Source organism: Nestor notabilis, unplaced genomic scaffold, assembly GCF_000696875.1.
Source record: "Nestor notabilis isolate BGI_N333 unplaced genomic scaffold, ASM69687v1 scaffold3465, whole genome shotgun sequence".
Classification (NCBI taxonomy): Eukaryota; Metazoa; Chordata; class Aves; order Psittaciformes; family Psittacidae; genus Nestor; species Nestor notabilis.
Genome location: NW_009928666.1, coordinates 105,708 through 117,854, shown reverse-complemented (window position 1 = coordinate 117,854; position 12,147 = coordinate 105,708). Strand labels below are relative to the sequence as shown.

Below are 12,147 nucleotides of genomic sequence, written 5' to 3'. Positions count from 1 at the left end.
CTGCAGAACTGAATAGCTTAAGTGACACATACGAGTTGCAAGTAAGATATCAATTTAATGCAAAATTCAAGCTCTTCTGCTGGTCTTTTTTAAACCAAGCACTCCTGCTGCAGCTGTTGGGTTAAACAAGCAAAAAGACGCCAAACCAACCCAACTCTCCTGAATACACGTATCCCCACAGCTATGCATGTTTCTATGTAAAACACCAGAACTTTTCCCTCTGTCCCACCAAACCCCTGCTACAAACAAAACACCACAGTGATGCCAGCTCTTTAAAAACAAACAAACAACTGTCTCTCAATGAACTATTTTTAAAGCCAAAAGGCCTCCCTTCTCCATACCCAGCTACATTTAGGGCTTGGCAAAACTTCACAGTTCTCCATGTGTTTGTCTTTATTTCAGTTTGCCTTTTAGCCTCCACACCTATGCCAAGGAAAGCTGTACAACTACCAGCCTTTCTCTCAGCTGCTGCAGCTGCCCCATCTTGTAATTCCAATAGTACCTAGCAAAATATGAATAAGCTTTTGAAGGTACTTTTTTTCTGTTAAATAAGAGGAACACAACTACAAGAAAACTACAGGCAGAGGAGCTTTGCACTGACCAAACTATTCTGACTGCTACAAACAGCGAGTTTTCCAGTTTGACAACTGCTCAGGTCTTTCCTCACTGGTTAACTGTGGCTGAAAGAAAGTAATTACAATTATGCAACCCCAAAGTCTTACTTTGTCCACCAAAACCAGAGGCAAATGGAATAAATCAGTCCCTAAATGCAACCAGCTGCTGAGTTGCTCAAAACAAATTCAAAGTGATAGGATTTTGCCCCCTCCAGACTTCTGCTCTCTGCCATGAGCAGTGAGAAGCCGCTGCTGCTGCCATGAGAAGCAAAAACTCCCACCACCATCTCCAGAAGTGGGTTTTGTCCTCACTAGTTGATGTTTTCCCAAGTTTTCTTTAGTGCCTGCCACTGCCTTTGGCCACTCCTTGCCCTCAGACAGCCACTCAGCAGGCACAGGCCTGCCACGCAGCAGGAACAGGCATTGAAGCTGGGACCGGGACCGACCCTGCCCCTGCTTTTCAGTCACAGTGCTGCAGCCCTCCATAGCTTGGCACTGATCTACTATTAAGGGGCAGGTGTATAGCCCCATATAGCCCATTTTTACTGCTGGGAAGGGCTTTTCCTCTTGGTTGGGTACCAGCTCATGCCTCCAAACCAGCATTTCTGAGCTTCGATAGTGTCCTTCACGCTCAATGCTAATCTGACCATTACATTTTCTTCATCACAGACACAACTCGCTATTACAGGAAAACACTTGTCACAGAGGCACCAAAGGCTGTGAGTCAGCTCTACCATGACCGCCCAAAGGCTCGGGGCGATAAAGCTTTCACTGGCTCCAGCCAACACTTAATGTCTGGTGAACAAAGTGTTCTGGAAAAATGACGTGCCTTCTATAAACACATTTTTCTGGCAGGTGAGTCCTGTTGTTCTAAAACCTGGAGAGACTGACTCAGCTTGGCTCCTGCAGGAGCCAAGGGAATGCGATGGTTGGAGGGGAAGGTGGGAATTAAGGGGGTGGAAGGAATGTTGTGTGAGAAGAAAAGTGAGGCGCAGAGCTGAGCCCCACGCAGCCTGTGGTGCCGGGGTGCAGAGAGCCACTGCCGTACCCAGCAGTTTACAGGAAGTTTTATGTACACGCTACCCACCTCCCTCAGTCCGGTTTTTGTGCCAAGGCAGTTTTCCAACGTGTCTTTTGCGGGCAGGAAGCCGTCAGCACTGGTGACAAATTGCCGTAGCACATCCCTGCCCGACAGGCGGTAGTTTCGCTCCTTGGCAATGCTGTCTAGCATGACTCCTCGGATGTCCTTGGGCTTCCCTGGCACACCAAACATGATGAACAAGCCCAGGCAGTCCCGTCCTACCAGGTGGCAGAACTCCACCAGCTTCTCAAACCTGCTCCTGTTCTTGGTCTGCCAGCACAGCTTCCTGGCAGCAATCCGCCACCACCTCAGCTATGGAAAAGCTCAGCCAGCTATAAAGCCTGCACCACAAGCTGAGGCTTGATTTGCTTGTCAGCTCCAGACTGGGTCCAGATCCAGTCCACCCCAAACAGGGAGGACTGCTGCTTGGTCATTTTGCTGGCCATGATACGTTCCTCCACTCCCTTTTCCATGCAGAAGCTAATGAAGTTGACCAAAAAGATCTCACTCAACGTGTTTGCAGCTGCCTTGAATTTGCTCTGAGGATCCACAAAACCAAGGCAGTCCTTCAGCCTTTGAGATGCATGGACCACACCTTGGCTGAAGACTTCACAGATGATGAGAGCTTCAGCCTTGTTCTCCTGGTTGTCCTCATGCGAGACCTGGCCCATTTTCCATGCAGGAGCTCATTTCCACAGGCAGACGACGTCGGGGAAGTCCCCTCCTATTCCATCAAGGGCTATGTAGGCACTGGGCTCAGCCAGACCTATTAAGCATGCACTTGGTTACCTGCCGCTCTCCAGCTCGTCATGGCAGCGGCAGAGCCAAGCACTGTGAACCCGCTGTTGTTCTGCAGAGCAGCAGGCTTCCTCCTGGGCGTTTCTCTGCAGCTGACTGCGCAGCAACCAGCCCCACAGGCCCAGTGACTTTCACACCTACTGAATTCATCTGTGCTCGTTTTCCTCACTGCTAATTCCGGCACCATTCCTTTAGCTGATGCTATCTCACTCCAGACTGATCTTATCACCTTTGATCTCCTTTCTAGGACTATTACGGAGAAGCCATTTTATTGGCACTGGGTGTTTCCTGGAGATGAAACCTTTTTCTTTTAATCACCCAGAGAAAGGTGTGCATCCAAACCTGAGGACTTCTAAGGGTGCTTGAAATGACGCAGTGGTCTTTTTTGATGGGCTGTTGCCTGTATCTCAGTACTGCTGCTACGGACAGTAGCATTAATTGTGCCCTGGCGATGCACACGGAGCAATGCCCATAAACTGAAACACAAGAAGTTTCACCTCAACACAAGGAAGAACTTTATGTTGAGGGTGGCAGAGCACTGGAACAGGCTGCCCTGTAGAAGTCCTGAGGTTGGATGCATGTACGTAACTTAAGCAAACAGAAAAAAAGCTGGGTTTAATTTCCATAGGCTCTTTATGGATACACATCTACGTTTTCATCACTACTGTAAAAAAACAGACAACAACAGCTTATTATATTCTAGGTTTCAAAGAGTTGTTTATCCTCAGTGTTCCCACTGAATGTTGATCTGCTGATTTAACAAAAGCACAGAAATGAAGGGCACAAGACAGATAGGGATTCTGCATTTTCTGGTCCACTATCTGTGCTACATTGGGGAAAACCTTGATCATCATTAGTACCTGCACCCCTGCAACAATGTGTAGTAGCTGGAGCTCCTATGACTGATGAGGGCTGCGAGGAATGGCACCTGGGACCAGAGAGACAGTAGCTCTATACAGCAAGAAGGGCCAGAGCTGGTCCTTCCTTTGGCACTCCATGAGGCCTCCCCGAGGAACACACACTGAGCAACAGAGAAGCTCTTTCTTATCACATCATACCAAACAACCCAAGATGGTTCAAACCTGGATCCCAGAAATAAGTAGAAAGACTCAGTGTAGCTGATTTCTTAGCCGTTAGCTGACTCCTTCTGCAGGCACTGTCGACAATCAGAGTCCACAAAAAATGTGCAATTTTGCCCCTCTTCCCTCCTGTGTTTTTTAAACAGAACAAAACAAGCTGCCTATGAAAATAAAAAAGAAAAAAAAGGAAACACTTTGCATTTTCCACAGACTTTATTGGATTTTACATGGCAATACACAATAGTTATGTTGTCCTCTTCAAACACACACAAATTAAAATACCCCAAAGGTATCATTGTGTGCACATGCACATATAAACTTCCTGACTTGATCACTTGCTTTCATATTCCAGCCTCATAAAATAACCAAGGTTCAGAGGACAGGCAGCTATGAAGCAATGATGACCTGGCTTCCAACTGGTGAATGCAGGAACGGGGTTGTTGGGAACAGAATGCTACTTAACTGGACTTAAACCATCATCTGCCTTTGTTGAAAGGCTAGCACTGGACTGACGAGAAATCAGGGACCATTTGTGCCTATTTCAGCACATAATACAGTGTCACGTGGTCCCTTTATTTTTTCCCCTGTGAATATCCAGTCAGGTTCACTACTGAGATCGAATCTGGAGGAATACTTTTGCTCAGAGGCCTGCACCATGTCTTCCCAGTGCTTCTGCAGCATTTGGGAGAGCAGGATCTTAAGCTCAACTTACATGTGAGTTAATAACCATATTACAGAGTATTCACAGAAAGCGAGCCCTGAATTCACATCCCAAGCATCTGCACCCTAAAGCTGAGGGCAGGTGTTCCACAATGTGGTATTTCTGCTCAAACAGCCCCAAGACTGAAGAGGAATAAACAAGAGTCAGCAAATTATTTTCAGACAGGAATTAGTCAGGAATACTGAATAAAGCTTCAGTTGGGATCTGTTTGTAGACAAATGTTAAGCAGCACAAACTATTTTATGTATGCATTATGGATTGTTTGCCAGGCTCCAGTTACTAAAGAGAAAATGGCAGCACTTGATATTATGCATAACATAACTGGTCCACATCAAGTTTTTCATCTTGGTACATAAATAATAGCCTATGCTGCACATCCTTCCAAGAACCAGGCTGGCAACAGCGTATCAAGTTGCAATAATACAATGCTACAGGATGTCTCCAATCTACCCCAACCTTTGCTGGGAGCTCCCTGGAAGCCCTTGAACCCTGAAAGAACCTTTCTTCCATTCCTAGCTTTGGTAATAGTGTTCCATAAACACCCACAAAGTCAGTACAGATCTGACACCCCTTGCACCATGCCAGCAATGTGTCGGGAACAGTCTCAGTTCCAGCAAGGAGAGCAACGAAACGAGCCACAAACGCTTGGTAAAGCAACACACCACCGCAAGGAACAATTCCAGCTGTACTTTTTTTTTTGCCTTTACAAAGCAAAGCAGCTTCATGCCATTGTGCTAAAATACATGCAACGTTCAACACCATACGAATGACCACTGTAATAAACAGAGTTACGCTTTTGTTGTTTGCTTTTGGCTAGGACACCTTGCAATACCAAAAGACTGACAAAAGATTTCCACTGGCTAGTTAAGACTTTTAAAATTTGATGATCTTCAAAAGCAGAGGAGCTGTGCTTCAAGAAGGTAAAATGATTTTGATAGCTGTATTTTGGAGAGAAAGTCCCACCTTAGGTTTAATATTCTGAAATAATATATTTCCTATACATTTCTCTATATAACTTTATATTTTTTTGCAACTACACCATCTTTATGTTAGTCACAGCACAGAAATATCCCTTCCATATGCAGGGAGAACTCTCAACTCAGAGGAAATTTTTTACGTCACAGAAGTGTTAATCACCTTGTTTGGATGCTCTAACTACTGCTGCTGGGAACAAGAAAGAAGACGTTTTAAAGTGTACAATTCCTGTACGAGTCACTGCTAGAAGAAACATGCTTTGTAATTGTTTCATCCCAAATGGAAGATCATTACACTGTGCACTTAAGTAAAAAGCAATTAGAGCAAACAATTCCAAAGGTCAGCCTGCCTTTTCCAGTAACCAGCTGGTATGCAAACTGGCATCATTTTCTTACAACCCTCTCCCTTTCCCCCACAACTCGAACTTTCCATCACTCTGTCACACAAAATCTAAATTTTGCTTTTATATGTACTTCATATACTTCTTTTTTCCTTTTTCTTTTTTTATAAAACTGTATAAAAATAAGAGCAACAGTCAAGAGCTACCAGGGAGTTTTTGCAGGGCATGGATGACTAAAATCCTACATTGAATACTGTAGGAAGGGCAGAACTGGCATTTTGCTGAACAAATGCACTTGAAAAAGAGCAGAAACATCTTTTTCCAGCTGAGAGCCTAGAAAAAGCTGGTGATTGATATCTACAGACACAATACTTCTATCTAATATCTTCTGTTATTTTGAAACAATATAAAGTATTATCTGAGGCCATGAATAAGCAAAAGGAGCACTATTATACCACATAAATTTAAATGCAACACTCTGAAACATAATCACCGATTTGTACATTAAATATAGTAAAAACAATTACCATTCACCAATGTCTGGGTGTTTCTTATGGCAACTTCAGAGTAGGCACCTTTTTATTTTCCTAAATTCTCCAGCCCCCATTGTTACTTCTAAGAAACAGAAGCAAGAGCAATGTAATGTACATGATCTGCTGCCGTCATGTTTAATGATGACGTTTCTTGCACATAGGAAAGCGAGGCTTTGTCAGTGCCTGGTGGTTACTGTCACACATTGGAGTCCTCATCTGTTATACTGGTGCTAGGAGAGCGAGTCGCAAAGTCTTTAAACATTTCGTCTTCCTTCAACATGTGCTAGAAAGGAAAGGAGGGAAGAGACAAGGTTCAGGCCCTCACAACTGAAACCAGGCACCTGTAATGGTCTAGTCCTGTGCCTGGCAGCAACCACCACCATCAGCCCTGCCAGCCGCTACTTTGTTGTGCTGAGGACATTTTTCACCCACACTGGTGAAAACCAAGCTCACTGCTGCCTGCTGGCCCAAACGGCTTGGGGAGCATGGGCTGGAGCTGGGCTTCCACCCAGAAAATGCGCTGCGACCCTCAGTTGGCAACTCACCACCCAAGGGCAACCCACCGGCCTTGAGCCAGGTCCTCTGCCCTCCGTGGAGGGTGGTGAGTCAACGAGGAGAGCTGGCGACTATGGGCCACCAGCCAGGGGAACCTCCCCAACCAAGATGGGCGAGTATCTTCTTGTACCACCAAGTCTTCTTTTCCCCCGCAGTCCCTGTACAAAACCCGAAGAACCTCCACTAACCCCTAGTTTGACAAAGCTTCACTATACCCATAATTTACACAGTACTTTATATACTTTAGCCCTCTGAGACCAGCAGTGCTCCACTCTAGCCAAAGACTAGGTCCCCCACTGAAATCAATCAAAGCAATTTCCCCCCAAACTACAAAACTCAGCTGCTTGACAGAGCCAGTAGCACCAAAGAAAAGTTATACAAAGTGTATTTGCATTAAGTAGCATCACTATTTAATACTAGCAACTGCCAAGGGGTTTATACCCATCTTAGAGAAACAGAGATCTTATTCCACAGACCCCGCTTTTAAGCCTTACTGTCAAGTTATTGATGCCTTCAGAAAACACTCCTATTTGCCTCACTGTCCCTTCTGAATCTTCCATCTACAAAAAACAGATAGTGAATAATTAATCAATAATAAAATTCACTGTATGCCATGACAGAGTGGCAACTAAGTGCAGCACATAATGCAACTGCTTGATTACACCAATAATGGTCAGAACAAGGGAGGAGTGTGCACCACCAGGACAGATCAGTTATGCCAGAGCAGGTCCTAAAGGTGCTGTATTTACAGCTTGAACCTCCCTGGGCTGAGAGACACTTTGTTAGTAATGCTGTGTGACTGCAAGTAGTCAGGACCTTCACAGGCCAAAGCAAAAGGAAGGCGTCCCTGGGAAAATCAAGGTTTTCCACCAAACCCAACAGCACAGTCAAGGACTCCAAACTGCTAGAACTGACATACCTGCTCCAGCCTGTCCAAATCATCATCATCATATACTCGGATATCCAGGCCAGGCTTAAAACCCTTCTTCGACCCACTTCCAGATGCCCGTCCCAGCTCCATAGGACACACATACTCTTCCACATCATCTTGCTTCTTCTTCCTGAGGCTTCCAAAACTGCTGAAGGCAAGTTTCTTTGGCTTACAAGTGAAGAGAAAATTGACAGTAAGTTAGACAATCAGCAAAAAATTAACAGAACTCTTACTGTTGCACTGCTGTTTCAGTAATGGTCAAAACCCCACTGCTCTCCTAAACAAAGATCTTCTGAATAGCTGTTTAGTATTTAGCATGAAATACTAAATATTAGTGTTTCATGCTAAATGCATCTAAAAGAACAATGTGTCCCCTCATTCTACAGTCATTAAGACAACACCATTTAAAGGATCTCAAATAAAATCGGAATCCCACTGCATTAAACCATAAGCATATAAATGGTAAGAGACAGTCTCCCTTCTAAAATATCTTACAGGACAGACAGAAGGACAACATGCAAGAGAGCTACCTCTTGTCTGTGCATGTGAGAGGCTGGGGTATGGTGCGTTCAAGGTAGACACAAGTGTCAAACCCAGACCTGCTGAGTCTTGCTCTCATGCTCCTTTCTCAGCCCCTTTTCTCAGACCTTGCTGAACTGCCCTCCAAACACAGACAAAACCAGCACAGTGGAGATCTAAATGCCTGCCTGGAAGCTCATGCACCAGCCCAGGATAAGTGACTTACCTTTACTTTGGCAGTTGCTGTTAAGAGGACATAGTCTGGGGACTCCATGGCTTCACGTTTCTGCTGCTGGGCCTCCTGCCCAATGAGGAGGTTGAAATGAGTCGCCAAGTGTCGTCTCAGTAGCGTCTTGTTTGGTGGGATGTTCAGCAACTGTGCCATGGTTTCGACATTGAAACGAGGCTCCAAAACCTATTAATCAAATCACAGAGAATCCAGCTGAAGCCAGTACTGTGTGATGAGGTCTCAAGGACATCAACAGACATGCCTATCTTGGTCACTTCCTAAGATTGCTTTATGGTTTTTGTTTGCATATTAAAGGAAAGACACAACAAAGACTGAGAAAAGAGAGTTAACTAAAGGATTGACAAAATGCTACCTCCAGGCTTTACTTCTTGAGTTATAAACAGAAAAATATTGGGAAGTAAGAAGAAAGGAAAAGCTAAATCCACCCTTAATGTGTGAAGCTGCCACAAATGTTTACCCTCCATCCTTTTTAATTCTGGAAAACATAGCTAGAAGAATCATGGAAAATAAACAGATGTAAAATGTTTGGAGCACGGATGTACCTCTTCACCACAACAAACTTCTGCAAGTGTAAGTCTCATCTGGAGTTTCTGCTGCTAGAGTAATTAGAAACAATCCTGGTTTGACATTGAAATTGCAAATTTTACAGAAGTAACAAGCCTTCCTTACAAAATAAGAACATATCCAGGTCTAGGACAAGGTCTAAGAAGGAAAACGGTGGCTGTTTAACAGCATGATAGCAGCGTACAGCACTGTAGGACAGAGGGTGGAGAACACCATACACAAATTAAATTGTGAGGAGAATACACATAATCAAACCCATTGCTGCCACGCTAATTCTGCCCAAGACACTCATGTCCTTTAAAAATACGGTATTAAATTTTGATAGCAACTTCTTATTGAGCAGGATAAGAAGATAAGGAATGTGCACCACAGATGATGCCAGAACTTTGCTCCAGCAATTCTTAGCCATGTTTTTTTTTCATAAAATGGAACAAGCAAGTCAAAACCCCTTACCATCAGTCCCCCATGCACACCGCTCCCTCGCAGGTTAGGTGCATACTCTGCCAGATCAACGGAGCGTAACCACTCCATCACGCGATGGTTGGTCCACTGGGTGACCTCGGAAGGTGTGACGTTATTCTGTGAACAGGAGGAGTGGGCAGTTAAGGAGACTTCCCGTCTCGGCTGTCCCAGCCCGAGTCTTCACTGAAACAAACCTCTCCTGCCCTTAATGAATGGAAGCCCACCTCGCACTTGAGAAAAAAACAGCCAGCTCTTTTTTTGATTGCTATCCTGCAGCAATACCAAAGTGGAGATGGGTCTGGACAGTGGGCAGGTCTGTAATATGCTTCACATCATTTGATCATCCTGCTGTGCACTAGGACTACTTGCAATTTCTACCAGTAGAACTGAAAATTTAGCTAGCTCCATGTGCTCTTCTTGCAGATGCACATCATGAATCTAAATCCAAGAGTATGGCTCACTTCATCATCTACTGCTCTATCCAGCTTACAAAGCGACGGCAGTCTCCTGTCTGGTAACAGGGCCAAACTCCCCCTTTTACACAGAACATTTTGACACAACCATCAATATTCCAGAGAGTTACACAAGACTCATGGGAACAGTGCACCGAGTTCCAGATGATTTATGTTCCAGACAACACATCAGAGACTAGGCCAAAACTGCCAGCTGTTGGTTAAGAAGAGAAGCAGGAGATTTGGCAAGAGGAACATGAGTCTGGGACCATAGCAGGTGGAGGAAAGAAAGTGGTGTTCCAGGTAGTGGTGGCAGCGCATGAGACTCGAAGAACAAGATGAGAAAAAGGAAACCAAAAATGGAATAGAATGAAATAGGAAGGAGATGACAGAAGGAGAGAGCAGAGCAGGAATAATCAGAAACACCAGGGGGAAAAAGACCTAGAGGATTCCTCTTCATAGCTTCATCTTAAAGCAGTACCTCATCAGACGGCCTTCTGCGCAGGCAGTTGGGCTCAAAGTTATTTATTCTCAGAACTTGAATGGCTCTCTTGATGCTGAGGTGGTGGAGGACACTGACAACTTTCAAGGACAGCAAGTCATCCTGTCGAAGAGGAAGGAGAGTCAAACATAAACATACTTATTGGTGGAAACAGCATCCAACTGGAGGAGAGTGCTTCAGATCCTGGCTTAAAAAGACACATCTGACACATTCTGGGTTAAGATTCTACTATGTGACACATGTGATTAACGTCAAACCATCTGTCCCAAAATAAAAGCTTCCCATGCTGCACTATACTAGCTCCTGGGTGATGTTCTTCCCATAGGGTACAGAGCTCTGTATGGAAACCTCAGCTAACAAGGAGAGGAGAGGGTGAGATGACATATCCTCAGTGATCTGATTAGAGCCAGGACAGCTTTCCAAACACAGTCCATCAGACTCACCTGGCATTTGCATTTAATCCTGCCAAAAGTTTTAATACCACAAATGCCCAGCTAGAAGTTTAATTGAAAACAATAAATTACCTTGAAAATCAAGGCATTCTGTATGTTTAGAATGAAAATGAAAAGGGAAGAAGAAAAAGATGAACGTGTGCCAGGTTTGTCTCCCACAACTGCAAATGATAAATCTTTCTTGTCACAAGCGATGGAACCATGGAAAGGATGACCATACCCTGGCTTGCAGAGAGGCTCACCTTAAGTCTCCTTTGCCCTAGCTCACTGTCATGGTAGGTCCTACCTTGCACAGGCACTACTCAATTTGAGAGAAAGAGGGCAGGTTGGCCAGGAGTGTCAATTCCCTCAAAGGAGCACGCTGGGCACCCAGGCAGCCTGAAGGTTAGCTCTGTGACAAGGCACCACAAGGCAACCTGACTGTGCCTTTACATCACACCATTTTCAGCGTGCAATAAGCCACTTCTCACACGTCACAGGACTAGAGCCTGCAAAGGCATGGCAGCACTCCTCCCTGCAACGCACTGGCGATACTAACAAAGCCAGCTGGTTCTTCCTCCAAAAGCTTGATCCTCACAATGCTTTTTACTTAAACGTTCATCTCACTGGGGACTTATTTTATAGCTTGCTCAGACCAGTTGTTTAGGCTCCCACTACTGCCTGTGGAGAGTGTCAGGCATCTCTTAGGACAATTTGTGCCCTGCCGAGAAATGAGATGGTGCCTCTGCACTGACCACAGGACACAGATGAATGCCTTCAGGTGGACAGGTAGCTTTTGGTTGTCAAGAGCCAGGAAAGTTTAGTTCCTCCCTTCATGACTACAGTAGCAAGCAGGAGTTTCACTCTGGCACCATTAAAATCCGCTTTCTCCTTCCTGTAATCAGGGCTCCCTCAAACCACCGACAAGGGGAGAGACAGAGCGTTCTGGCACCCAAGGGGGCTCATCTCAGAGGACAGATGTGGCAGACAATGGCAAGTGAGACAAAAGGTTTAGATGAAGCTCACAGGTTAAAAAAAGGCTGTTGGTTCTACCCAACACCCTGACCTGCTGACCGGTTTGCAGTCTATATGATGCGGAAGGTGTCACATTCTGTCCACCTCTGGCTTCATTCCCATGTCTATCCCTGTAAATACACCATTTCAAAACCAAAATAGTAAGATTCTCTCTCATTTAGCGAGCCCAACCATGAAAAGCTTGTAAGGAAGCGTATGTGACAAGCCCAGCTAGACTTCCAAGGTCGCTTGCTGCTGCTGTTGCTCAAGAGGAGTGCTACAAAAGAAGAAATTCCCCTGCACTGCAACTGTGGTCACAGGCTGCT

At 45.0% G+C, this 12,147-nt stretch overlaps 2 protein-coding genes across 7 annotated transcripts in view; both read right to left on the bottom strand.

Moving 5' to 3' along the window:
* Positions 1-1,446: 1,446 nt before the first annotated feature.
* Positions 1,447-2,366, bottom strand: REP15 (RAB15 effector protein). The gene is given in 3 exon segments (XM_010014605.1): positions 1,447-1,960; positions 1,962-2,006; positions 2,008-2,366. Coding segments are annotated over 3 exon segments (918 nt in total).
* Positions 2,367-4,833: 2,467 nt separating this feature from the next.
* PPFIBP1 (PTPRF interacting protein, binding protein 1 (liprin beta 1)) overlaps positions 4,834-12,147 on the bottom strand; it is a 51,779-nt gene continuing 44,465 nt past the window's right edge. For 5 of the 6 annotated variants that reach the window (XM_010014598.1, XM_010014599.1, XM_010014600.1 and 2 more), the window contains 6 exons: positions 10,356-10,478; positions 9,414-9,539; positions 8,373-8,561; positions 7,616-7,795; positions 7,191-7,256; positions 5,903-6,424 (listed from right to left, as the gene is read on the bottom strand). In XM_010014598.1, the coding sequence (XP_010012900.1) occupies positions 6,338-6,424; positions 7,191-7,256; positions 7,616-7,795; positions 8,373-8,561; positions 9,414-9,539; positions 10,356-10,478 (771 nt within the window). In that variant the 3' untranslated portion in view covers positions 5,903-6,337. Of the gene's footprint in view, positions 6,425-7,190; positions 7,257-7,615; positions 7,796-8,372; positions 8,562-9,413; positions 9,540-10,355; positions 10,479-12,147 lie in introns of all 6 variants that reach the window. The other variant, XM_010014603.1, reaches the window with a different exon arrangement.